The 27,346-nt window shown below is 46.9% G+C and overlaps 1 protein-coding gene across 1 annotated transcript in view; it reads left to right on the forward strand.

Annotated features, from left to right (window-relative positions):
- The window catches only part of Galnt18 (polypeptide N-acetylgalactosaminyltransferase 18), a 339,876-nt gene that overhangs the window by 220,240 nt on the left and 92,290 nt on the right, over positions 1-27,346 (forward strand). The window contains exons 4-5 of the mRNA XM_046438133.2: positions 23,843-24,026; positions 25,543-25,740. Of these exons, the coding sequence (XP_046294089.1) occupies positions 23,843-24,026; positions 25,543-25,740 (382 nt within the window). The remainder of the gene's footprint in view (positions 1-23,842; positions 24,027-25,542; positions 25,741-27,346) is intronic.

Consider the following 27,346-nt stretch of genomic DNA (forward strand, 5'->3'; position numbering starts at 1 on the left):
GTTTCTTCTCAGCAAAAGAATAATCTGTGAGGTGAGTAGAGATCCTACATCTTGGGAGCAAATTTTAACCCCTCTCCCATCAGATACAGCACTAATCTCTAGGGTATATACAGAACTCAAAAAGCTAAACACCAAAAAAACCCAAATAATCCAATCAATAAATGGGCCAAGGACCTGAACAGACACTTCTCAGAAGAGGATATACAACCAATCAACAACTATATGAAAAATGTTCCTCATTGCATTTTAATGCAGACTCTGGGGCAAGTTGTAAGGCGATAGTGTTATGTGATTCCAACTTGCTTATTAGATGCTGGCCTTTTTCCATGTGGCTGAGCCCCTGACCTACAGTCCATGTAGATGGGTCAGGCTTCCTGCTGGAGAGTCCTCCGTTTGAGTGTGCACCTGTTGCTAGCTACCAACCTCCTGGAATGGTATCCACATCATACCTACCCTAGGGACACCTCAGGCCTCTGCTGTGCATCCCTGATACTGACCACTGGCCAAGATTTCCAGCCCTTCTCCTGGAAGGCTTCTTTGAGGCTGCCTAAGCCTGATTCATCTTCATCATTCTCTGTTTCTGGGACCTTTCCTGACCACCTATGAGCATATCTCAACATGGGTATATCTCACCTCAACTTGTGCCCCTTCCTGTATGAGTTGCCTCAGGAATAATATGTCCAGTGTGGCTTTGACTCCCTGTCTTGTATACTTGAGTTTGGAGCGCAGATGCAGAACTTCCAATTTTACGCCTGTCAAATTTCGTCTTCTTAGATTTGGTCCGTGACTCCCTCTTATTAAAAAATTCTTGTTATCTATTGCCATTGCCCCCCACCTTCTTATCAATTATAAATATGAATTGATACAATTTCTCTACCTTTACATTATTAAGAAAACTTATCAAGGATGAAACTAAAGACAGAGCCTTTGGCTTTGTTAGGATTTAGATGTGATGTCCCCCAAAAGCTCACATGTGAGATAATGCAAGAAAGTTCAGAGGAGAAGTGATTGGGTTGTGAGGATCTTTACCCAATCAGTGACTTAATCCCCTGGTACAATTAACTGAGTGGTAACTGGAGGCAGGTGGGGTGTGGCTGGAGGAAGTGGCTCAATGGGAGCATGGCTTTGGGGTATATATTTGTATCTGGCAAGTGGAGACCTCTCTCTCTGCTTGCTGATCACCATGTGAGCTGCTTCCCTCTGCCATACTCTTCCGCCATGATGTTCTACCTCACCTCGAGCCCAGAGGAATGGAGCCGGCCTTCTGTGGTCTAAGACTTCTGAAATAGTGAGCCCTCAAATAAACTTTTCTTCCCTAAAATTGTTCTGGTGGAGTCCTTTAGTGACAGCAGCAAAATATCTGACTAAAACAGACCTTATGCTAGAAACCCCTCCAATATTGATACGGAGCCATGGATCAATCCTTTTGGATACCGTCCTTCAGTTAATGACTCATTCATTTGATTATATAATCATCCAGCCCCAATTTTTCAGGCATCTAGTCCAGATGGTTGAAAATGGTGGCTTTCTGGCCACTGTTTAGTTTACACTGTATTTTTAAAAATTTGTATTCATATTAACAACAAGGAAATTTCCCACCAAAATACGCAGGTTTTCTGGCTTCACTTGAAAGATTCTCAGTACCAATTAGCTGGAATCTGGTGGTAAGTGTCATTTGCTATGGGCTAAATGTTTATATTCATATGCTGAAACCTTACCCCAGTGTAATGGCATGAGGGGCCGTGGCTTTCTGGAGGTGATCAACAGTGGCCATGAAGCCCTCGAGAAGGGGATGAAGGGGAACCCAGAGAGCTCCCTCATCCTTGGTCCTGTGTGGACACAGCAAGAATATGATCATCTGCGAACCAGGAAATGGGTCCCCTGCAGATACCAGATCTGCTAGCACCCTGATCTAGACTTCCCAACACCCATAACTGTGAGAAGTGAATTCTTGTCCATAAGCCACCCAATCTGGGACATTCTGTTATAGCTGCCAAAAGAAACTTAGTAAGATACCCAATGAGCCACTTCCTCCATGGATTCCCCAATCCTGGAGAACTTGACTTGCATCATTTTGAGTTGGCGACCTTTCTAAGGAACATGAAAGGGAAACTTTGTCTAATGATTATTGCATTAGTTATCTATTGCCATGTAACAAATTACTCCAATCTTGACAGATTAAAACTATAAATACTTATAATACACAATTTTTGAACTCCAGGAATCTAGGAGTGTCTGAGCTGGGTGGTTTTGGGTTATGAGGTTATAGTAAAGATAGTGGTTAGAGCCCCAATCATCGGGACCATTGACTGGGGCTGGGGTTTGGCATAGATCTTTTTTTATGCCATAGTAGCTGGCTTCCTGCAGAGTAAATGATCTGAGATAATAACCAAGCTGCAATTTTTTTTAATACTCCCCTGTCACTTCCATTTTGCCATATTCTACTCATTGGGAGCATACAACCAAACCCTGCCCCCACTCAAGGGAAAAGGAGTCAAGCTCTAGTTCTTGAAGAGAAGCATATGAACGCCTTTGTGGACCCGTCTTAAAACCATGATCTTTAAATTGAATAAAGTATGTAAATACTTTAGGGCCATATACTTAGCATATAGTAAATGTTCAATAAATATTACTTATGATAATAATAGTTAACACTGTATCTAATATATGCCAGGAACTGTCCTAAAAGCTTTAACTGTACTAACTCTTTAACACAATAACTATGAAGTACTTTCTATTAGTATTCTCATTTTATAATTTAGAGCACATACCCATGAGGCAGAACAAATTGCCCAAGTTCACATCCTAGTAAGTGGGGGATGGGATTTAACCCTGCTTGGATAGCTCCAAAAATCTGTCCATTTAATCGTACTCTATACTGACTCTCAAAGTTCTGGATCATTATTGCTTGTCACTATTATTATGTATTATTAAGCAATACTTGGCCTGCAGCACTCAGAAGTGATGTATTCATTGACTTGTCCTGGTAACACCTTTGCAGGGCCCTCAGATCCACCCTTTTGTGATGCAGGTGCTGAAAACCCAATGCTGTCCTTCATCTCTCCATAAAGACAGGCCTCTTACAGGTGACTCTCAGGACCTGTCATGGTTTGGGCTGCTCTAACAAAACGTCACAGACTCAATGGCCTAAATAGCAGGCATTTGCTGCTCACAGTTCTGAAGACTTGAGGCTGAAGTAATGGCACCTGCCAGTGAATGGATGGAACCAGAGGCTAGCATGCCAAGAGAAGTAAGCCAGTCCCCAAACAACAAAGGCCAAATGTTCTCTCTGATTTGTTGATGCTAACCCAAAAGAAGGGAGGCTGGCGAGGGGAAGAATAAAAATCCATTGGATTAGACAAAGGGAAATGAAGGGAAGGAAGCGGGCAGGGGAATAGGAAAGACAGTAGAGTTAATAGTTACCCTAGCCTTGTATTTGAATACAGGAGCAGGGTAACTCCACATCACGTACAATCACTAGAGTAGAATCCTAAATAGAATAAGTCATACTCTATATGTGCATAATTTGTCAGAATACCTTCTACTGTCATGTATAACTTTAAAAAAAAACAAGAAAGACTTGAGGCTGAGGTCAGGGTGCAGCACGGGCCGAATCTGGGGAGGATCTTTTTCATGGTTGCAGACTATAGGCTTCACGGTGTATCCTCCTGTGCTGGAAAGAGGAAGCAAGCTCTCTCAGGGCTTGGAGGGAACTTATCCCATTCAGGACAGCTCCACCCTCCTGACATCTAATCCTATCACCTCCCAAAGGTGGCCCCTTCTGTCACCATCACATGGAGGGGATGGATGGCAACATCTGAATTGGGGGGGACACAGCATTCAGTCCATAGCAAGGCTTCTCTTCAGGACTGGCGCCTCTGACCAGCTCCAGCTCACTCATGTCCACCTGATACCCTTTGTCCTCTGCCCTCTGCCCTGGCACAGGGTCTTCTTCAGCCTCCCCTAAGCACCACCTCTGGCCATTTTCAGGATGCTTGCACATGCATGTGCAAGAGACATCTTTCTTTCCCTCTTAAGAAATCTTGCCTGTGCTTATGTCAAATTTCATTGTCTTAGTGTAAACAATCTTTTCCTCTTTGATGGGCTAAAACCCCATGTGTTCCTCTGGTTTTCCAGTCCTTTCTCCTCCTAATTCAGTGATATAATCTCCTGAGGTTCTCCATGCTCCCAGTTGTGGTCCTCTGGCCCTGGGGACTGGAGTTTCTTGAGAGTGGAGAGCACCCTTCGTGTTCATTTTTAGCAGACTACTTAACTGCCCAGGGCTAAAATTCTGGTTCTGCTTTTTTATAAGGCTGATGACTTTCTCTGATGCCCTTGTCCTTTGGTTTTGTCATTTAAAAAAAAAAAAAAGAAAAAAGAAAAAAGAGGATCAGTATCTTCCTTGTGAGCTTGTGGTGTGGAGTAAATGAAATAGTTTATGAAAAATGCTTAGCTCTGCCCCCAGTCAGTATTTATTCTTTTCTCCACCTCAACCAGCTGTCCAGTGAGCTCAGGCATGGCCAGAACAGGGTGGCATGGCCAGGTGAGAGGCTCCCCATGATTCCTACGATTTGGAGAGCAAGGACCGTGGGTGCAGAAGCAGCACACTTTGGGGAGACACACAACTAGGTTTGAATCCAGCCTCTGCTCTTATTAAGTATGCAACCTTGGACGTGTTGCTCAACACCACAGCTTTCTCATCTATAAAATGCAAATATCAAGAGCTCCTCTCAGGGTTGTTTAGAAGATTAAATAATGCCTATAATGTGTGGAGCTCTTTATGTGGGAACATCGCAGTTATTTAATAAATGTTAATTTCCTTCCTCTTCCCTTCAGATTGAGCATTATTCTCACAGGTGCGGGGGCAGGCTGAAGAATGGAAGCCAAGGAGCTGCACTTTCCTTCAGCATCTCACACAATATGCCATCGTCCCTAATCAGGGGCCCCCAGCTCACTCATCGTCTTAACTCACAAAGCCCAATCAATGGCAATTTTAAATCTTCTTTCTATTTTCTCTATATGACCTTTTAAGAATAGGAGCTACTCAAGAGTCCTCCAGGCTCTCATTTTCCTGGGTCCCCTGCTTGTCTTCCTGTTTTAGGTCATCTTCAGTTACACAGGCAGATTTTGGGTTCCCGGGGCCTCCTTCCAAAGTCGACAGTCCATGAAATCACAGCTTTTCCATCCACCCTTTGAAATCGGTCTACTAAAACCCAGGCTCTGTGTACACCTGGCCATCCCCCCTCCCTCAAATAGACACCATGAGAAGGTGGGGACAGGTCTGTCCCTGAGGATCCAACACTTCACATTGCCACTCATGTCTTCATGGTTGACAGGAGCTGGCAAACCCAGGAGAGCAAAGGGTTTTAAATAGAGCCAGCAGAGTCCTAGCAGAGCCACAGATGGTCTTTGGGGGACTTTCTATACCTTTGAAATAGGTAAAAGGGTGTGTGCGCGCATGCGTGTGTGCATGCATGCGTGCGTATGTGTGTGTGTGAGATTTTTTTTTATGGTTTCATTAAACACTCACAGATCTCCAAGATGCATCAAGAGTAGAAAGCCCTGGCATTGTTCCCGCCAGCCACTGGGAGAAGAAACTAGCTTAGCAAGTTGTGAAACGCCCTGCTCTGGATGGAGGGAAGCCCTCCCTTTGGTGCCTGAGCCATCAAGGCCCTCTCCATGTGCCTCCTGTCCAAGCTGCCCTCTGGTCCAGAAGCACAGCAACCCCCACCCCACCCCTCCATTTCTCAGGCTAGAGATCCAGAGCTCGCCTCTCTCTTCTTTGTCCCTTTTGACCTCACCAAACACTTCCTCTCTTGCTTGGCTGGTGCTGGACAGGAGTTAATCCCCTCTGCATGCAAATCTTTGTGGCACTGTGAGATCCTCCTCATGCCTATGCCTGACTATGCCTGAATTCTCTTTTTTGGGGGGAGGTTGGTACTGGGGATTGAATTCAGGGACACTCAACCACTGAGCCACACCCCAGCCCTATTTTGTATTTTATTTAGAGACAGGGTCTCACTGAGTGGCTTAGCACCTCATCTTTGCTGAGTCTGGCTTTGAACTCGTGATCCTCCTGCCTCAGCCTCCTGAGCCGCTGGGATTACAGGTGTGCGCCACCATACCCAGCTCAGCCTGAGTTCTCTTTGATATCACTTTGCTGCTCATGTTCCATGTAGGCTCCTGGGAAGACTCACTCTATGCTCCAGCCTCCAAGGTACGCTCCTCTGACTCATCAGGGGCTGCCACACATGAATTCCTCCTCCATCCGTCCTGCTGCTCCCATGGTAACCTGTTCATGCATTGTGGGAAGCCATCCTGACACGTGACTGGGCGACTCCCGTTAAGGGTCTGAGGCGTTCTGGCTGTGTCGGAATTTTCCCGGCCCTTTCCTGATGAGAGAACCCGTCCGTGTGGGGGTGTGACTGACCACTGACCCCGGGGGCCCAATCACTGACCCTGACCTTGGAGTGCAGTCCCCCCTCAACCTTCATTGGATGGAATTATCCCCTGAATTTCTTGTTCCCCAATAAAAGGCTACTCCCTGGCGTGCTCTCTCTCTCTCTCTCCTGCTAGCCCTGAGTAATCCTTGCTGCCCTGCTGGGCGGTTAGAGGTTGGAGCCAGAGAGGGGAGCCGTCTCGGACCTGGCAATAGAAATAAGGTAACTGAGTCTGTGTGTTTTATTTCGATCTCTTCTAACTAACTTTGCCTAGAACCTCATTAATGAAACCATTGCGCAGGCCGCGTGGTAGAATGCATTTCTTCTCTCCCCTGTTGATGGAGTCACATAATCTCTAAGCAAACTCCCTCTGCCTCCCCTCTTGAAATGTTGCCCTCCTTGCTCTGGCTTCTGTGACTCTCAGGCCAGAATCCAGAGAGCCAAACACTGACCGGGAACACCATCCGCAGGCCCAGCTGAAGACCTGACGGTTCTTTGTTCTTTCAAAGCCAGTGGGAAGAAAGCATTGCGAGTAGCAAGCACCCCATCATCTGAGCCCCTCGGCTTCTGGCCCACACTTTCCAGACTCCCTGCTCTTTGAACAGGGAGTCCTTAGCTCTGTGTGGATCAACAAGGAGGGAAGTGATTGTGGATGGATAATGGCCCCTCTGCCACCTGGCTGTGTCCCCTCCACGGTAACTTCAATCACCATCCTCCTTCTGGGTGCTGGGCGTCTCTTTTGCTCTTTGTCTACAGGAGGCCTAACTGTCCCCTCACATTTCCTGGAGTTCCAGAGTCTTCTCCCCTTCTTTGTGTCACGTTCCTTCCTCCAATCAGCATGCCACCTGCTGACCTTCCTGCTCCCTTTTCCTTGTGCCATTGTCTCTATCCTGCAGGATGGCACCCTCTCCCCACCATTGCCTCCCCATCTTCCTTATGGTCTCTGGGCTCCGTTTCCCCATCTCATGGGATGGTTGTGAGGATTAAATGAGCTCATGCAGGTGAAGCGCCCAGTGCAGACCCTCCCCACTGTGCTGCACAGGCTGTGGTTCCTCATCTCCTTCCTCCCCTCCTGCTTCCCCTCAGGTCACTGCCTCTGCTTCTGATTAGATGCAGTCACTTCATTATGAATTACCAGGCTGTTTTCCGCCACTGTCTTGGGCTTGCAGCCCTGTGAACCAGTTCTAGAGACGTGAGCCCCAGCCAGGTCCATCATTCTCCCTGGGGGACTGTAACAGGCCCCAGCTGACAGGAAGGGCCCAGAAGTTTATCCCCTAAAACAAAGGCTGAGCCTTGTTGAGGGAGCTTGCCTGGCCCTGGGCCATCCACACTTGCTGAGTGAAAGAATGAATGATTGGGGTAAGACGGCCAGAAGCCCGGGTTCTGAAGCTGGTGACCCACGCAAGTTGATACTGTAGGGTTGATTCTGTGGGCCAAGTCCTCTTCAGAACCAGGTCTCTGGGTACCATTCCTGACCCTGCTCCAGAGCTGGTCCAGCCTTGCCCCTGGGCGACTCATGGGTTGTTTCCATGGTGAGAGCATCAGGCCTGGCTGCTCTAACTCACTGTGTTCCGAGGAAGTGAGGAACCCATCATAGTGCCATGCCAAGTCAGGGTGGGGTCAGGAAGGGCTTCAAGAACTTTAGAAGGGCACCAGACCCAGCCTGTACCTTCCTGTGCCTGCCCAGGAAGTCTCCATCAACTGCCCCAGGCCATTTGTTAGAGAGGCAGTGTGGTCCCCATAGAGGCTTGGAGTTGAGTGAGGAGCCCATGCTTTGCATTATTTGGGGGTAAGAAAAGCAAAACAACAACAAAACAAAAACAAAAACAAACAAAAAAAAACCCATTTCCTTGGTTTCTGGAATGGGGCAGTTCCTTCTGCTGCTACTCTAGATTTTTTAGTTGACAATCCATGACAAATCCTCCTGGCATTCCAGTTCATCCAGAGACTTTAGATGGGAGGAATACACATGGATTCCTATGGCTTCATAGTGATTCTTTTGCCCATCTTTCAAGGTCTTTTGTAATCTCTCCAAACTCACTCACTCAACCTCCCCCATTTAATCTGTACCCCTACACTCAGCCATAACCCTCGCTTTATGCATTCTAAGTTTTTCTACCCACGAAGGTTTTCTAGGCCTCCTGTGTCTCACTAGCCAAGTTCCCTTGTTCATCCATTCAAGACCAACTCAAGTATCATTTTCTAAAACCAGTCCTGAGCCCTCTGCAGAGGTTGTCCTAGCCTGGGCTGTTTTCGCAGCCTCCTGGGACAACCACTTGCTGAATGTATTTCATTGTACTAAAATGATTGGTTTAATGATTTCTTCCCACTGAACCGTGAGTGTCTGGAGAGGAGGGCTCTGACTTCTCCCCCAGTAGCCCCAGGCCTGCTCTATGTGGAGCTCTTGGTAAATATCTGCCAGTTAGATCACAAAGGAGACATGAAGTGAGAAGGAACAATATTTTCAGTATTTGGGTGCATGTCTGTCAAGAAGTAATATTCCTTGGGCTTTCTGAAGCAAATCTCATGAGAGGGATATAATGATGTATGTTCCTGAAATAGAGGGTCTGAGAGGAAAAAAATCAATGATGCTGAAGGCCTGGTGAAAAGACCTCAGGGAGAATCAGGGTTTTAGTCAGGTTGGGGTCACTGTGATGAAAATACCAAAAAGAACAACTCAGAGGAGGAAAAGTTTATTTGGGGCTCATGACGTCAAAGGCCTCAGGCCCTAGGTGGCTGGGCATCCCTGGGCTGCAAGGGTCTGGGAGGGGAAGCTGGGCAATGCCTGCTGAATGCCCAGCCAATGTGAGAGCACTCCGCAGCCACCACACCCCATGAAAAGTCCCCATCCTAGAAGACTCTCGTCGGGCACGGGGCTTGGGGTCCGACGGTTAGGTTTGGATCAAGGCCTCACCACTTGCAGGGCAACACTGGGCCAGTGGAGTCTGGTTTCTCCTCTATCAAGTGGGGACCCTAATAGAGCCTTCCTGATGAGTTCAGGTGAGGACTTCATGGGGTGAGCATGTACAGTGCATCTGACATGCCTGGGTGCATATGGTCTGTGCCCCAGACACCTTGGGGAAGGGCGGGTTGAGCGTGTGTGGCTTGCTTGGCTCTAGCTGGTCCTGAGGCACCAGCCAATACTAGAAGAAAGTCTAGTGTGCTCAGAAAAGAGTGACACAATTCTCATGTTATTTCAGTGGCTTTCAAGTGGTCTGAGCATACAAAGGTTCTAAGAGAGATCCATAGAGACTTCCAGAAGAGAAGACATGAAGTCTGTCTTCCAGTCTGCCTTATGACCCCTGGGTTTGGGTCTGGGTCTTGCCATTTGTTAACTGGGTGATGTCAGGAAAGAATCTTAGCATGCTGAGCCTCGGTTTCCTTCTATTAAAATGTTATCATCTGCAGGGCATGGTGGGACATGCCCATAATCCCAACAACTCGGAGACTGAGGCAGGAGTATTGTGAGTTCAAAACCAGCCTCAGCCATTTATCAAGACCCTAAGCAACTCAGTGAGACCTTGTCTCAAATTTTTTAAAAAAAGGAGGCTGGGGATATGGCTTAGTAGTTAAGTCATCCTGGTTTCAATCCTGGTACAAAAAATAAAAAATAAATGGCTACAATCTGTTTAACTTGCACGGTCCCCTACAGATTGAATGGGACATGAATGTGAAACAAATGTAATCAGCCCAAGTGTTGAAAACATGTGAAAATAAAGAATGAAGTTTTAATTCCTAGGTAGTAGTTAGGCTTAACAGCAGAGCCACTGGTTATTTTTCTGGATATTTCCCAGTGATTGTTAAAATCTGAGCCTGAGCATTTCTGTTTCATATGCCATCAATCTGTCTGGCAAATAAACTTCCATCAATGCCAGGCTCCGGCGGGCTCTCTGGATGCAGAGAAGAGGACCCCATGTCCCTTTTTCAAGAGGCTGCAGTTGAGTGGAATGTCCAATAAATCAGCACAGTGAGGCATACAGGGCCAGTGGGCACAGGGAGCTGAAGAAAACCTTACCAACATCTTCCTGGAGGATTCAAATGTTGGCCATCAAAAAGCACTGAGCTGAGGCATGACCTGTCCATCAAGTCATTCATGCAGCACATACTTATGAAGACACAAAAAAGGCCTCCAGTGTCCCTGCCACATGCCAGGCAGGGCAGAGCTGGAGGTGCTGGGCCCTGGTCCTGGCCTCCTCATGCAGGTGGGCACAGCTGACTCCCAGGTGCCCAGATCTGGCCCTCTCTTCCTGGAGACATTCTCTAAGGCCATGCAAGGTTGCTGTGGCATGCACTGAGCAGGCAGATGTGCTGGGCATAGTGCAGTCCTGGAGCAGCCCTCAACAGCCCGCTGGGCCTTGGTACCTAAAGACTCTGGGCTCATCTTCTCACGTCTAAAATGGATCAGAGGGTACAAAGGTCCCTGCCTGATGGGGTTGCTGTGAATGAAATCGCAAAGCAAAGATACATTTGAAATCCTAGCACAGAGCCTGGGTAGAGGGTTATTAAATGCACCTTCTTACCCTTGGTTGCAGAGGTAGGAACTGTGTTAAGAATATGAACTCTGGGGCCAAACTCCCAAACTTAGGATATTAGCTCTACAATTTGCTAACTACTTGACCTCTCTGTGCCTCAGTTTTCTCATCTATAAAATGGATTGCTAGTAGTACTAAGTACCTAAGAGAATTACTTTCAGGGTTAAATGACAATGCCCATAAGGCTCTCACGAGTACCTTACACAGAGAAACCATCTTATGAGAGACTGGTAAGACATAGATGTAGGTCAGACTGGGGAGGGGTTGGAGGTTGAATGTAGAGTAACCAGATATCCCTGGAGGAGCAGTAACATCCTGCACTTGGGGAAGTCCCAGAGCAATTGGCTGTCTTTCTCAGTATTGCTGCCCTGGGGAAACCGTAAACCCTTCCTTTGAAAAGGAAGAAGGAGCAGAAAGTTTAGACTCCACTTAGGGAGGCCTCAGCACACCAGGGATCCGCTCACAGACTCTGCGGAACCCCAAAGAGGCAGGTATTGCTATTCTCACCTCAAAGATGAGGAAACTGAGGCTCAGGAAGATGAGTCAGTGCCCAGAGTCTCATGAGTGGCAATGGAAGAGCTGGGAACTAAATTGGGGTCTTTCCCTCCCTGGGTCCCTGCTCCTATTGCAGGCTCCATATCTTTCCACAGAGAAATAGAAACAGGAGGGCCAAGAGCAGAGCACATGGTTCTGCCTTGTCACCCCCCCCTGCACGGATCCCTCTCTTTTGTATTATCATTGAGTGTGTATATGAAGGCTGAAGGTGTCCTGTGGGTTGAGCAAAAGGACATCCTGCCTCGCCATCCGGCACCCAGCTGACTCTGGGGCATAAATATGTGCCTGGAGCTCGCAGGTCCCCTGTGTGTGAATCAGCTGCTCTGAGGCCACTGATCACAACCCGAGCAGCAGTGATTTGCAGACTTACAGAGCAGACTTACAGCCTTCCCAGGGCCTTAACTCTTCCCCCAGGATGCTGAGGACAGAGCTGCCAGAGCTCTGGCAGTAGGTTGCTCCTCATTTGTTGCCTGCAGTATGTGTTTCTAACCCCCTGTGTCTTTGTCCCTAGGGGATAACAGTCCTCTCTCACCTCCCTGCCTTTCTCCCAGTGGGGAGAGCTGCAGGTGAGGGAATGCTTCCTTAAGAACCTGAGCTGGTACACCATCTTTTTGATATGTTTTTGTTTGATATGTTTTCAATTTGCCAGAATTTTTTTGAGAATTTTTGCATCTGTGTTCATTAGAGATATTGGTCTGAAGTTTTTTTTCTTTGATGTATCTTTGCCTGATGTTGGAATCAGGGAGATATTAGCCTCGTAGAATGAGTTTGGAGGTGCTCCCTCTTTTTCTATTTCCTGAAATAAATTGAAGAGTATTGGTATTAGTTCTTCTTTAAAGGTCTTATAGAACTCAGCTGTGTACCCATCCGATCCTGAGCTTTTCTTGGTAGACTTCTGATGGCATCTTCTATTTCATCACTTGATCTGTTTAAATTGTGTGTAACATCCTGATTCAATTTGGGCAAATTATATGACTCTAGAAATTTGTCGATGACTTTGATATTTTCTATTTTATTGGAGTATAAGTTTTCAAAATAATTTCTGATTATCTTCCGTATTTCTGTATTGTCTGTTGTGATATTTCCTTTTTCATCACGTATGTTAGTGATTTGAGTTTTCTCTCTTCTTCTCTTTATCAGCATGGCTAAGAGTCTGTCAATTTTATTTATTTTTTCAAAAAAACCAACTTTTTGTTCTGTCAATTTTTTTAATTGTTTCTTTTGTTTCAATTTCACTGATTTCAGTTTTGATTTTAATTATTTCCTGTCTTGTACTGCTTTAGGTGTTGATTTGTGCTTCTTTTTCTAGGGCTTTGAGGTGTAGTGTTAAGTCATTTATTTGTTGACTTTTTCTTCTTTTAAGGAATGAACTTTCCTCTTAGAATTGCTTTCATAGTGTCCCAGAGATTTCATTATGTTTTATCTGTGTACTCATTCACCTCTAAAAATTTTTTAATCTCCTCCTTGATGTCTTCTGTAACCTATTGTTCGTTCAGTAGCATATTATTTAGTCTCCAGGTGGTGGAATAGCTTTTATTTATTATTTTATCATTGATTTCTAATTTCATTCCATTATGATCTGATAGAATGCAGGGTAGTATCTCTACTTTTGTATATTTGCTAAGATTTGCTTTGTGGCATAATATACAGTCTATTTTAGAGAAGGATCCATGTGCTGCTGAGAAGAAAGTGTATTCGATTGTTGAAGGATGAAATAGTCTATTATGTCAGTTAAGTCTAAGTTATTGATTGTATTATTGAGTTCTATAGTTTCTTTATTCAGTTGTTGTTTGGAAGATCTATCCAATGGTAAAAAAGGTGTGTTAAAGTCACCCAAAATCATTGTGATGTGGTCTATTTGACTCTTGAACTTGAGAAAAGTTTGTTTTATGAACATAGCTGATCCATTATTTGGGACATATATATTTATAGTTGTTAAGTCTTATTGGTGTATGGTTCCCTTGAGCATTATGTAGTGTCCTTCTTTATCCTTTTTGATTAATTTTAGCTTGAAGTCTACTTTATTTGATATGAGGATGGAAACCCCTGCTTGCTTCCGCAGTCCAAGATTTCATCTTACTCCAGTTCGAATGGCAGCTATTAAGAATACAAACAATAATAAGTGTTGGCGAGGATGTAGGGAAAAAGGCACACTCATACATTGCTGGTGGGACTGCAAATTTGTGCAGCCAATATGGAAAGCAGCTATCCCTCTCCTCGGTCTATACCCAAAAGACTTAAAAACAGCATACGGCAGGGTCACAGCCACATCAATGTTTATAGCAGCACAATTCACGATAGCTAAACTGTGGAACCAACCTGGATGTCCTTCAGTGGATGAATGTGGCATATATACATAATGGAATATTACTCAGCAATAAAAGAAAATAAAATCATGGCATTTACAGGTAAATGGATAGAGTTGGAGGACATAATGCTAAGTGAAGTTAGCCAATCCCAAAAAAACAAATGCTGAATGTTTTTTCTGACATAAGGAGGCTTATTTATAGTGGGGTAGGGAGAGGGAGCATGGGAGGAATAGACTCTAGATAGGGCAGAGGGGTTGGAGGGGAAGGGAGGGGGCATGGGGTTATTAATGATGGCGGAATGTGATGATCATTATTATCCAAAGTACAGGCATGAAGACTTGAATTGGTGTGAATATACTTTGTATACAACCAGAGATATGAAAAATTGGATCTATATGTGTAATAAGAATTGTAATGCATCTCGATACATATATAAATTTAAAAAAACATAAAAAAGTAAATAAACAGGTGTTTAGCATAAAACGTTTTCCTACATTTTAGAGAATTGCAGGATAACACAATGTTTAACATAATGTTCTAAAACTTGTTTTTATAGGTTTATTTAAGTAACTATGTAACTTTATAATAAAAAGTCCTAGTGATGTTTAAAAATAAATTAATAAATAAACACATAATAAAGGTTTTTAAAATAAATAAATAAATAAATAACCTGAGCTGGGTCAGTTGAAGTGAGAATATTCCAGGCAGAGGAAGCCTTGGTACAAAGGCACTGTGGCATGTGTGAGCCTACATGAGCAGAGTCTTAAAGAGGAGGCTGGGAGTAAGCAAGGACCAGGACCTTTGATCCTGAAGGACATCAACAATGGCAGAAGCTGTGGTGGGGGATAGGAGATGGGGGAGGGGTACAGGGCTTGGAGCTATTACTCTGGCATTTACAGAAGCTGTATCTCATAATCAAGAGACTTGACAAGTCTAGAATCTTGAAATTTTAGACTTGGAATCATGCAGTCTTGGGCTGTCAGACATTGATTTTAGGATCAAGTTTCTGTGCTGGGCAACACTATCGTACACAAAAAGAGAAATCAGCACCAAAATTCAAATTGGCCTCTGGCTTACCTGCCAAGGTTAACTGGCCCTTCCCAGGTGCCGAACATAGAGTGGTAGAGCCTGGGCCTCCTAGAACCGGGTCGCATTCTGGAACACCCACAGCTTGCTCTGAGTTTGGAAGTGACCTGCTTGGGTGCTGCATGGGAGCATACCCCAAGCTCTAAGCTTTGGTCCTGTCCTCCCTGGCAGCTCCCAGGAGGCCCCATTCTATGCTCTAAGCTGGAGGAGCCAGGACTGGATCAGGGTCCACTCTTGCATGGACAGGGTTGGCATCAATCACCCTTTCATGGCATTTTTAATAAGTCCCGTGGTTCCTGCTGAAAACCACCAGAGCAGCAGGAATCCTTTCTGTCCTTTAAGTAATTTCACAGCACTTGGGCCATTGCCCCACCTTGATTTGAGAGGACTTCCTCCTCACAGCCCCAGGGAGTGCACAAGGGAGCTGGCCCTCTTCCAAGGTCATGGAGTCAGTAATGACAACTGGTTTCTGCTAGTCCATTAATCTCGTTTTCATTTGCTGAATTACTAACGTGGACAACTACAGAGCCGCAGAGATCTGGCCCTGGGGAAGAGCTGTGGTCAAGACCTGAGATGCGGGTCTCCTTGGGAAAGTTGTGTGGGCAGAAAGAAAAATGGCAGTCTTTGGGCCAGGCAGATCTGACTTTGCATCTTTGCTCCTCCTCACCTTCTGGGTAGCTTGGACTATGTTATTTAAAGTCTCTGGTGCTTGATTCTTTTCTCTGTCTTCAATTGAAGATCACAATAGTCTCTGGAGCCAGATTTCCTGGGTTTGCATGACAGGTCTACCTGCCTCCTACTTCTGTGACACTGAGCAAATCCTGTGTTCTCTCTGGGCTCCCACAATCACATAGTCTATAGAATGGTGATGACAATATGCCCTACCTTGAGTAGCATTACAGATGTTGAGAGTATTGATAGATTGAATAGACATGAAGTGGGTTAGAACAGTACTTGGTACATGCTGTACTAAATCAATGAGTGTTCTCAGAGAATATCTTTGCTGGTTGGTGATGGGTGAGAATCTTGAGTAGCATTTGGCACTTCAGATGTTCATCATGTACCATCGATGAGTGAATGGAGGAAGGATGGGATGGATTGAGGTGGAGCACTAAGCACAATACCCAGTAGCTGATGGGGGAGTGTCCACAGACCGCAGTCTTCCCAACTCAGGCATTAAACCAGTGCCAGGGCTGACTGTGGCCATCGTGAGCTGGTCGATGGTCCCCATCCTTTCTCAACTCTGCACAGCTCTTCCCAATTGTCCTGGGAAACTGCAAGCACTGATTAATCTTAGGGGTCCCGAGGTAAGTGTCTTGATCTACTCTGTGGTTTCACAGTGGGGAGTTGGTGATCACCAAAACTCAGTGGCTTGAGGCTGGTGGCCTGAAAGCGACTGGGGTTGGGGTGTTTATACTGCAGACTCTGACGAATGTTAGAAATCAAGTTTGTAGCCATTAGTTTTTTTATTTTTCTTTTAATTTGAGAGAGGGAGTTAAATTTCTATTAGAACCCAATGCACCCCTGTCTGTCGGAGGGCATTTTTACATTCTCTGCCACAGTCTTAATGGAAACCAGTTTAGACCATTTTGTTTTCTCCATTGGAGAAAACAAGCCCTTGTGTAGCAGATAAGAGGGTATCCCAGTGGGTGTTGTGAGCTTGGCTTTGGAGACTTCACTGAGTTTGAAGCGTGTATTTCTAGGGGTTTTGGTGGTCACTAACTCGCCGCTGTGAAACCACAGAGTAGATCAAGACACCTACGGCGGGACCCTTAAGATTAATCAGAGCTTGCAGCTTCCCAGGACGATTGGGACACTGTGTGCCTGTCCTGGGTAGCCATATTTTAAACCCTCCCCAGACTTCCCTGATGGAGCCCTTCCCTAGGTCCTTACCATAAATGGCCGGGTCAGGCCTTCTGAACGAGGGGAACTATTTAAGGCCATTCCCAAATCTCTTTCAGCATCAATTGACTTTGAAAAAGTGCAGCTATTAAAGGAGCTGGGCAGAGTGCAGTTGTTAAGTGTAGTGGACAGAAGAATGAACCCGGGGAAGGCATTTGTAAACTGCCAGGGATTGGACAGCCTGTCTGGAATGATCTCACCGAGAGAGGAAAGCACAGAGCAAGGCTGCCCAGATCTCTGGCTCAGGCCGACTCGTCCTGGGACCCCAGCTGCCCTTGCTGGCTCTCCGTCACCCATCGGCAGGCCCCTCTGAGCCCAGACTCCCCTCCGGATTCTTTAAGCAGGGTGGGATGGGTGGCATCTTTCTTCTGTCTTCTTTAGCTCCCCAGCTGCTGGTGATCAGCTGGGTCTGACAACCACTGATTCCTTAGAAATAATCTCTTTCTAAAGTGTGTTGACATAGCATTTGTATTTCAATGGCCCTAAATGGCTTCAGAGGAAAGCCAGTAAATCTGATCAGAGGAAGGCCAGCTACTGTTTCACTCTTAAAGGAAGAGACAGAAATGTGCTGTGCTTTTAAATCTTTAACTTAGTGCCAGGAGAGAGTAGCAATCATTAGCACTTCCTGGTGGGAGTGTGTGTGTGTGTGTGTGTGGGGGGGGTTTCCACTCCCCTCCCAGGTAGCTAGGGGAGGTGGGAGCAATGCTATAAACCCAGGTGGGCTTTGGAGCACAACATTGAGGTTTCAAGGAGAGGTGGCCAGGGGAGGACAAGGAACAGTGGCCTATGCAGAGGTCAGACCTCTACAGGGAATAGACCCGAGGCTGACTGGTATGGTTTGGATCTTCTCTTAAGATCCAAAAGCACCAGCTCAAGGTATTTTGGGAGGTGGTGGAACATTTATGAAGTAGGACATAGTAGAAGGAAGGTAGGTCACTAGTAGTGCCCCTGAAGGGGATAATGGGCCCTGGCCCCGACCTCTCTCTTTGCTTCCAACCACCATAAAGTAAGCCGCTTCCTCCACTCCCTACTCCCTGCCATGATGCTCTTCCTGGCCACAGGCCCCACATGGACACAGCCAAGTAACCATGAACTGAAATCCCTGAAACCATGAGCCAGAATAAACCTTCCCTCTTTCAAGTTGTTTTTCTCAGCTATTTTGTCATAGCCACGGAGAGCTGACTATCCTAACAACCACACAGAGAAAACCAGCTGGAAAGTGGAGACTCTGCAACCGAGGGCAGCAAGGAAGCAAAGAATTTGTGAGAATGAAGAGAAAAGCTAGCTACGCAGGTAGTGAGGAGCCTTTTTCAAGTCTAAGCCCGAGTCTTCCTCTTGAGCCCTGGAACCATACACATTCCACAAAAACCTCCCTTTCCCCCACCCTGTCACTAAGCCTATCTTTAAAAAATTAAAACAGAAAATATAGTCACAACTGAGCTTGGCTCCTGCCCATCAGAATATCATGAGGATCTTGTACGAAATGAGCTTCCGATTCTCTGGTCCCACCTTGACCTACTGAATTCCACTCTTCATAGTATGGTACCCTGGAGGCAGGCCAACGTTTCATTTCATGGAGGTAGTGTAAAGTGGAGAAGTGCAGAGAATGGGCTCTGGGGACAGCCTAGTAGGATATAAATTCTGTATTTACAACCTGGGTCACATTGTGTCTAAATTTCCTTGTCTTCAAACTAGAATGACGGTCAGCGTAGCTACGTCATAGGGTGGTAGAAAGGGTTAAATGAGGACTCTGCAAGGTGCTTAGAACAGTGCCTAATGCTTCATACTGTGTTAGGTTGGTTCTCCCAGAAGCAGATCCTGAGGCAGGATTTGGGTTGTTTCTCTGACTGATGATCCCAGGGAACAGGGCTGAGGCCTGGGCTCATTAAACGGGAAGAGAAGGAAGCAAATACCATGGGCAACCATGAATAAAGGACTGTAGGGGTTTGGGGGCTTGTGCTCCTGGGAAACACCCTGAGACTTGCAGAACCTGCCTCCGTGTGTGCTAGTCCTCACTCTGGCACATTCAGTTTGCATGGTCGCTGTACTGGTACCATCAGCTGGGTAGTAAACAACAGACATTGTCACATGGTTCTGAAGCCTAGAAGTCCATAATGAAGGTGTCAGCAGCAGCCGGGTACCGGGATGCCCACCTGTAATTCTAGCTACCCAGAAGTCTGAGGGAGGAGGATCTCAGGTTCAAGGCCAAAACCTAGGCCATTTAGCAAGACTCTGTCCCAAAATGAAATAAAGGCCTAGGGATATAGCTCCGGGGTAGAGCACTTTCCTAGAGTGTTCAAGGCCCTGGCAGCAAACATCAGAGGAGAGGCATGGAATAGACTCTCCCTCATGGTTCTGCTAACATTTTCCCCACAGTACTTGGGGCCAGACTCCTCTACCATTGAGCTATCCAGCTCTTTTAATTTTATTTTGATATCTATTTTGTTTTTGTTTCTTTGTGGTATTGGTAATTGAACTCAGGTCCTTGAGCATGCTAGGCAAGTACTCTGTCACTGAGTATATCCCCAGCCCTTTATTTTATTTTGTGACAGGGTCTTGCTAAGCTACCCAGTCTTTGATTTTTATTTAGCATTACCAAATGGACTTAGGCAAGGGCTTCACCCTTGTGACTCGTTTATCTTCTCATGAGCTGTCTCCTTGGGAGTTAGGATTTCAGCACATGAATTTGGTGGGGTTGGGGGACACAAATCTTCAGTCCCCTGTAGACTGCCTTGTGCACAACGGTCGCCACAGCAGTTAGATCGGTACTTGGTACATTGTAAGTGCTCAATATTTGTTGGACAGATGAATGAACAAAGGAATGGGTGACCTCTCCCTTTACTCCTACATTTCTCAGTCCTAGAGCATGCATAGGACATTATCCACCAAGCACACCATAAAGACAGAAGCTGCAGGGCTGGGGAGTTTTCTCAGCACAGCGCCTAGACCTTCCAAAAAAAAAAAGCAAAGCTCCTTCTTAATCCTTTAGCTTCCTTTACCCATGAGATCAGTGTCCCATTAAGTGTTTACAGGAGATCAACAGCCCAGGTGCAGCCCGCTCTGGGCTAGCCCGCCTTCTCTTCCTGTGGGCTGGCCCCAGGCAGCTGACTGCTAGACAGGGGAGCAGAGCCAGGGAGGGGAGCAAGGCTCTGTTGACCAGACTGGTAAATCCCCCAGTTCTCCTTGGCTTCTCAGTCTGAAGAAGTGACAGCAGGTTGGCAGCCGGCCTTCAGCTGGCCCTGGGGGGTGCTCCACCTGTGGATGCGGAGCGTGGCCTGAGCCCTCCTGAGAGGCAAGCTGTCTCATCAGCCCTGCTTCTGGGCGTGCTGGCTTACAGAGGTCTTTCAGAAGTCAGCAGAGCAGGGATTTGGGGACAGCAGGAGAGAGCTGGAGGAGCCACAAAAGCAGGAGGACACTGGCCCCATGCAGAGTGCAAATTGTGTTTCTCTGTCAACACTGGCTGTCACAGCTCCAGCTCCGCATTGATTCCAAGTCTGGCAAAGTCACAAATAGCAGACCCCCCACCCACTGCCTGTTCCCAAGGACTGAAACCCAGCACAAAATAGAGTCAGAGCTTCCCCCTTGTTGCCACAATTATGCTCCTCTACACCCTCCCATGACATTGTATTAAGCAATATTGACAGATACTTATTAAAAAAAAAATAAAGGTCCTTAAGTAGGGGGAAAAAAGGCAAAAGACAATGCAGATTAGATTTAAATTAGAACTTGAAAATCAATGCTTTAGCATAGGTAGGGAAGGAAAAATGCTGATCCAACTCTGTGATTAGTCATTATATTTGTCTCTGAGCTTCCTAACAGCCTTAGCAAAAAGATAAAAATGACAAGTTATGTGCTTGTGTTTAGGTATAAGGAAAACAGCAAGTTCCTTCTGTCTTTTGGAGCTGGTTCTGAGGGGTATTTTAAATATATAAAGTATTTATCAGGAATGTATATAATATGTAAAAAGAAGTATCTTAGAAAACAATTTTCCTGCAAATGCCAAAGTGCTTTTGAGATTTTTTTTTTTCCTTCTTATTTTGCAGTTGACAAAGATTGACAGAAAACATGAACCCTAATTCATGGTTGAGCCCACGTCATCTAGGAAGTGTCAAACTCCTTCCTTCTTTCTTTCCTTCCTTCTCTCCCTCTCTTTCTCTCTCCCAACCCCCACTCTGTTGCTGGCTGGGGCTAAGAGAGTCCCTCTTTTAATCAGTAGAGCAACGCAGCTGCCTGGGGCCAGGATTTGCCACTTGCTCTATTTCAGTTTGCCAGAGGTACAAAGGAGCAGCAGTTTTACAAGAAACCAGACCTTTCATGTCTGGCTGCCGTCCTTCTGAGTTGGCACTTCTGCGTCTGACTCCATTTCCTGTGCATCAATCTTATTTCAGTGCCAGCACTACCCCAGAACAGTGGGCACTGTGTGCAAAACAACTCATCTCACAAGTCAGTGGCCTGAGACAGCACCCATTCATTGGCGCAGGATCCTGCAATAAGGGCTGGGATCTTTGGGCAGCTTGTCTGCTCATCTCAGCTCTGCACAGCGCCATGGTATCCATGGGCTCTCCAGGCTCCACTGGGGCTGGAGGATCGATTGGAGGTGGTGCTTCCTCCCCTGAGTCCTCACTGGGGACTTCTGGGCCTCTCATCCCCAAGGAGACTGGCTCAGACTTCCCTTCTTAGAGCAGCCAGAGAGCAAATCCCAGAGTTTCCAGGCATCCAAGACCCGGGCCTGGAGCTTACCCTATAGCCCTCCTGCTGCACCCCCTTGTTGTAGGTCCAGCCATATTCAGTGTGCAAAGTAGTTACAATGGGATATGAATTCAGGGAGGTGGGATTCCTGGGGGGCTCCTGGTAGCAATCATCCACCATCAATACCTTAGAAATGGTGCCCCCAGGGCAGCGATCTCACCTGAAGGGTGAGGGAGGAAGAGGACAGGCACACACTCCTGGGGCTTCTCAATGAGGACACTAGGGTCTAGCCGGGTTCTCCCTCCAGCCTTTGGGCACTCATCCTCTCCTCTGCCACCATCAAAAGCCCAGATGGCAGGCTTCAGAGCTCTCCTCAAAATTTCCAAACAGGTAGGATGGACCTTCAAAGTGATGAAACAATTGATGTCTTAGGAAACCTTCTGGCCACCTGCTTGAAGACCTCGGAGCATGGGGCACAGAGTTATGCAGCCCTATGGCTGATGCTCTTGTGAGACAGCGGCCTCCCAGCCAGCTGCTGTCACCAGAGGTCACAGGTCATTATCATACAGGCCAAAGCAAGACTCAGCATTTAGCTTCAGCCCAGAAGTCAGCCCACTTTTCTCTAGGCAGCTTAGGACAAGGGTCACATTGTTTAAAGGATGACTTGAATGACAATGAAGGCCATATGCTCATCACTTTTGCAGAAGCTGGAAGAGCTGGATAACAAAGGCATTGGACTGCAGAATCATGGGACAAAGACATTTTGACATCAGGAGAAACGGTGCAATTCTTTAAAATGGTGGCTTTCAATAAGAGTGAATGCAAGATCCTGTTTTGGTTTAAGTACATGCACACTCACACACACTCGCACACGCACGTGCACACACATGTACCACCTACACTTGTATCCATGAAGAGATGGGATGAAGAAGGCCTGATTTAGTAGCACCATGTGAAAAGAACGTGTAGGTATATATTTTCAGCAAGCTGAATTTGAGTGAAAAGTAGGCAGAGTTGATACGACCTTAGACTCTATTAATAGAGCATGGATTCTAGATTAAGGAAGGTGGTTAGTTGCCTCTCTTCTGTATCACACGGTTTACTTCTGACCTGTTAAGTCAGCTGCTGAGTACATAACTTTTAAAGTCTTGAGAAAAAAACTAACATATTTAGAGGGAAGGTCAACTTGATGAAATAATTTGAAATCATGAGAAATGAGGAAATGTAAGAAGTATCTGAAGATACTTGACCTAGAGGAGTCCTCAGGAAGGACTTACAGAAGGTCTTCAGCTCTAAAGGTTGTGATGTGGAAGAGGGACTGTGGCACCAAACCAGGCTCAGGTGGACTAAGGAGGTGAAGGTTGAGAGGGCTGGCAAAAGAGAGAGAGAGAGAGAGAGAGAGAGAGAGAGAGAGAGAGAGAGAGAAGAAGAAGAAGAAGAAGAAGAAGAAGAAGAAGAAGAAGAAGAAGAAGAGAGGAGGAGGAGAAAGAGGAGAAGAGGGGGAGGAGGAAGAGGAGGAAGAGGAGGAGAGGAGGAGGAGAGTAGGAGGAGGAGAGGAGAAAAGGAGGAGGAAGAGGAGAGGAGGAGGAAGAGGAAGAGAGGGGGAGGAGGAGGAGGGGCCCAATTAAAGAATGGATTGTATCAACATCCTTGTCACTGGGTGGGCTACACAATCACTCAACAGAGTAGGCAGAGGGGACCCAGACCCGGAGATGGCTCAGTGATTCAAAATGAACTTTTAAATTCTGCCCAAACAACTGCAAAGTGTCCCAGGCTCCCGTCTGAGCTGCCGTGGAAAACATGAACATGACGTCGGGTGCTGAGGAGCCTGGGCGCACATGCCCAGGAAGGAGCAGAAGCAACAGGGGCTCAGCCAGGCCCATGGCAACTGCTGGTGTGGTAGCCCTCCTGGCTGTCCACCTGGGAAGATGGGAGTCTGACAGAGCAGGCACCAGGCACATGGCCACTGAGGAGAAGCTGGGACCGTTCACATCATGAGATCTGGCATGAAACCAGACTGCCACTCACAAGCTGCGTGGCGTTAGAGAAGTTGGTAAACTCCTCTGAGCCCCTGTTTTCCCATTGGCTTGTCATGAAGGTGAAATAGACAACGTATGGGAGGCCTGTGACCTGTGTGTGTGGCGGGGACTCAGTCAATCCTGTTTCCTCCCGTTTTTCTCTTTAAAGCTGAGCTGTGCTGGTAACCATGGGAACCAAGGAAGACCTAGGGAGGGGGTGGCCCTCTAGCCTCTCATCCTGAAATGTGGGTGTTTGGGTCACCCTCTGCCCCTGCTCCTCACTTGCTAAGGACGTGTTTTCTCCCTGACAGAGGAGCTGAAGGAGAAGCTGGCCAATTACGTGGACAAGGTGAATGGCCAGAAGCCGGGCTTCATCAAAGTGGTGCGCCACAGCAAGCAGGAGGGCCTCATCCGCTCCAGGGTCAGCGGCTGGAGGGCAGCCACGGCGCCTGTGGTGGCGCTCTTCGATGCCCACGTGGAGTTCAACGTGGGCTGGTGAGTGTCTCTTGGTGAGGAGGAGGAGGCCAGTGAGGGCCAGGGATTGCAGTGCAGATGATAAGGAGACAGTCCTGGGGAAAAGTGAGATGTGGGTGTGTGAGTGACCCGGGTGGCAGGGTCAGTTGGTCAAGGATCAACAGGTCAACACACAGCACCTGAAGAGTATGGTGATATCAGATGGGGCTCTGGATGGTGTGGTCCTCTGGCAGGTGTGACCAGGGGGAGGGGTCTAGGCTGATGGTAAAGCAGAGTCCTGCCCAGCAAAGGGCCAGCTCCAGCCCCCAGGAGTGGCCAAGATGGAGCAGATATGACCCAGAGGCCCCACCTCACAGACAGGAGAGACCATGTGGGCAGAGGTGGTGAGGGTGCCTTGATACTGTCATGGGTGCCAGGCCAGAGGTAGCATGGCATCTCAGATTCTCTCTACTGGCGAAACCAAGTTGTAGCAAATCCTCCTCTCTCGGGCCAGGGCTGCTCAGGTGGTGGGTGGGACAAGAGAACTGACAGGAACCTCAATGTCTGCTGCCAAGCAGGAACGGGACCTGTTGCTGATGTCTTTGTAGGGCCCACTGTGTGGCTTAACCTGGGCACTGGAGTGGTGGGTGTGGGGATGACCGTAGAGCCGGGGCCAGTTGGTTTCACCCTGTTCACCCACCAGGCCTTGGCATCTGCTCCCCGCCCTGACTCCAAGGTGCTAGCCTCTGCCTCTGGGGAGTTAGGTGAGAAGGTCACTTGGACAGGAAAGCCTAGCAGGGTATGTGCGCCACCTGGGCTCCCTTCTGCAATGACAGGCCCAGAGGAAGGATGCAGAGCAGGCGGGTTTTTTTTTTTTTTTTTTTTTTTTGTAGCTGCAGCCCTGCTTGCCATTTGTGACTATTTAAAAAGCATTTTCACTGGATTTATGGCCAGACTAGGAGAGGGACACTTACTATTTCAAGCTGATTTGAATAAACAATTATGCACCAAATGTATTATTAATGAGGAGCTTATCATTCCTGTCGGCAAACACATTACTCGCTGGTGCCCACAGGGGCCTCCTGGCTCCCTGGGGAAACCTGGATGCCCCATCTCTCCTGGGGCAGGTGGGGGATGTGTCCCTGTCATCCCCATTGCTCTTTTTTGTTTTTGTTTTTGGTCTCTTTGCTCTTTTCCTCCAGGTGAATACACTGAATTTAGCGAAATCAAAGCCCAGGTTGAAATCTTCCTCTGGAGCCTCAAATATGTTCCCTCTTTTTTTTCTCCTCCCCTTATTTTTTAAGTCTTGGTTTTTGTTGTGTGTATGGAGAAAGGAAAAGCAGGGAAACCGTATCAAAATCCAGGAATGGCCAGGCCACTCACCCACTTGGAAGTCCTCAGGGGATGGCAAAGTGAACCTGGGCACAGCTGTGTGTCCTCCACTGGAGATGGCCAAGTGGTCCTTCCTCCTTCTGCTAGGGTACGGCCTTCAGGAGATGCTGATCTGGTTGTTGGCCACCTGGGAAGCAGTCACCCCCTCTCCCTCCCTCTCTCGCAGGGCTGAACCTGTACTCACCCGCATAAAGGAGAACCGGAAGCGGATCATCTCACCATCCTTTGATAATATCAAATACGACAACTTTGAGATTGAAGAGTACCCGCTGGCCGCCCAGGGCTTTGACTGGGAGCTGTGGTGCCGCTATCTAAACCCCCCCAAGGCCTGGTGGAAGCTGGAGAACTCCACAGCCCCCATCAGGTACAGCATCCTACTTGCAGGTCCCTCTGCCTTGGCCACCAGGCAAGGTCTACACCCCCAGTCCAACCCTTGCTCTGCAAACTCCAGCCCCAGAATGGAGGCCACGGTGGGAGGAGGGTAGAAAGGAGTTACAGTGTGATCCCCAGACTCAGATCACAGGCTTTGCTGATCCTTTTTGAAAGAACCACCATAGCACCCAAACATACACACACAGCCTCAAAGTCACTCATTTTAACCCACTTCTATGGGCCACTTCCTGGGTGTCCACTGCTGTGCTTCTGCTGGGGACTCAAAGTGATTAAGATTTGGTTCCAACCCCAAAAGCCTAGAGTCTAATGAAGACAGACAAAATCTTTGGGATAAAAAACTATTCTGTCATGCTGTGCCAACTGTGTGGCAAGCAGACATGGGAAATCTTTTGCAGATAGGGCAGCAATCATATTTTTGCAGTAGGAGATAGATGGGTTGGAAATGGGCACCCACATGTGAAGTTCATGGTCACAGAGGAGGTTAAGGGCCTGGAAGAAGGAACTTGAGCTGGAAAACCCCAGGCAATGAAAATGGAGGGATAGAGGGGCCAGGGCAGAGCCACAGGACTTGCACATCTTAATGGTGTTGGAGTTTTTTCCTATAGCATTCAGACAAAAGTGGCTTCAAACTGCATTTCTGCCTTTGATGCTGTTTTCCTAGACCCCATTGACACTGCCTGTGGTCTTTGCTTTCACAGATTAGGAATCCAGCAATAGCTGTCCCCACTAGCCTTTCTTCCATCTGCATTGATGACAGGGTGGGTGCCTATGCTCCCTGCCTGTTAAACACACGGACAGCACCAGGAGGTGGCCTAGGGGGCAGCTTGGAATGAAAGAGGAGATTAGAAGCCAGTGTTGCTTTGTATTGCATGAGAGAGAAAGATTATGAAAAATTTAATTGAAAGTAGGTGATTATTACCTAAGATCACATTTTTTCCTTGCTAGAAGAAAAAAATATTTTCATATTTAAAATAGAATGGAAGAGAACCCTGCTTAACTTTGCTATAGTTATCTCTGTTACTTCCTTAGTCTGTCTTGTGTTCCTATTTTAAAAAATTACCTGAGGCTGGGTAATTTATTTATTTATTTATTTATTTAGAGAGAGAGAGAGAGAGAGAGAGAGAGATTATTTAGTTCACATTTTCACATTTTTGGAGGCTGAAAGTCCAAGATTGGGTGACCCCGTCGGTCAGCCTATGATGGGGGCCTACTGAGCTCATTCTAACATGGCAGATGGCACCACAAGGCAGGAGCAAAAAGGAAAACAGCCATGTGACAAAGGGGTCAAGTATGTGAGGTGGCTTTGCCTTACATCAACCTGCTGTATAGAGAATTAAACTGATTCTGTTTAATTCCATTAGTTCCTTCCAAATATGGTGCCCCATGACCTACTCACCTTCCACCCGTGAATACTGTTACATGGGACCAAGATTCCAGCCCATGAACCTTTGGGAGACACCCAAATCATAGCGAAACCACAGTAGTTGCCTACTCTGTTAGGCACCTGCCACAGTTTTGTGTTGTTCAGTATTTGTTGGAAGATTATTGTGCGCAGGGTCTTTCATACACATGGTTTT

This window comes from Marmota monax, unplaced genomic scaffold, assembly GCF_021218885.2.
Source record: "Marmota monax isolate L192 unplaced genomic scaffold, Marmota_monax_Labrador192_F-V1.1 WCK01_AAM20220418_F8-fsc00061, whole genome shotgun sequence".
NCBI classification, from domain to species: Eukaryota; Metazoa; Chordata; class Mammalia; order Rodentia; family Sciuridae; genus Marmota; species Marmota monax.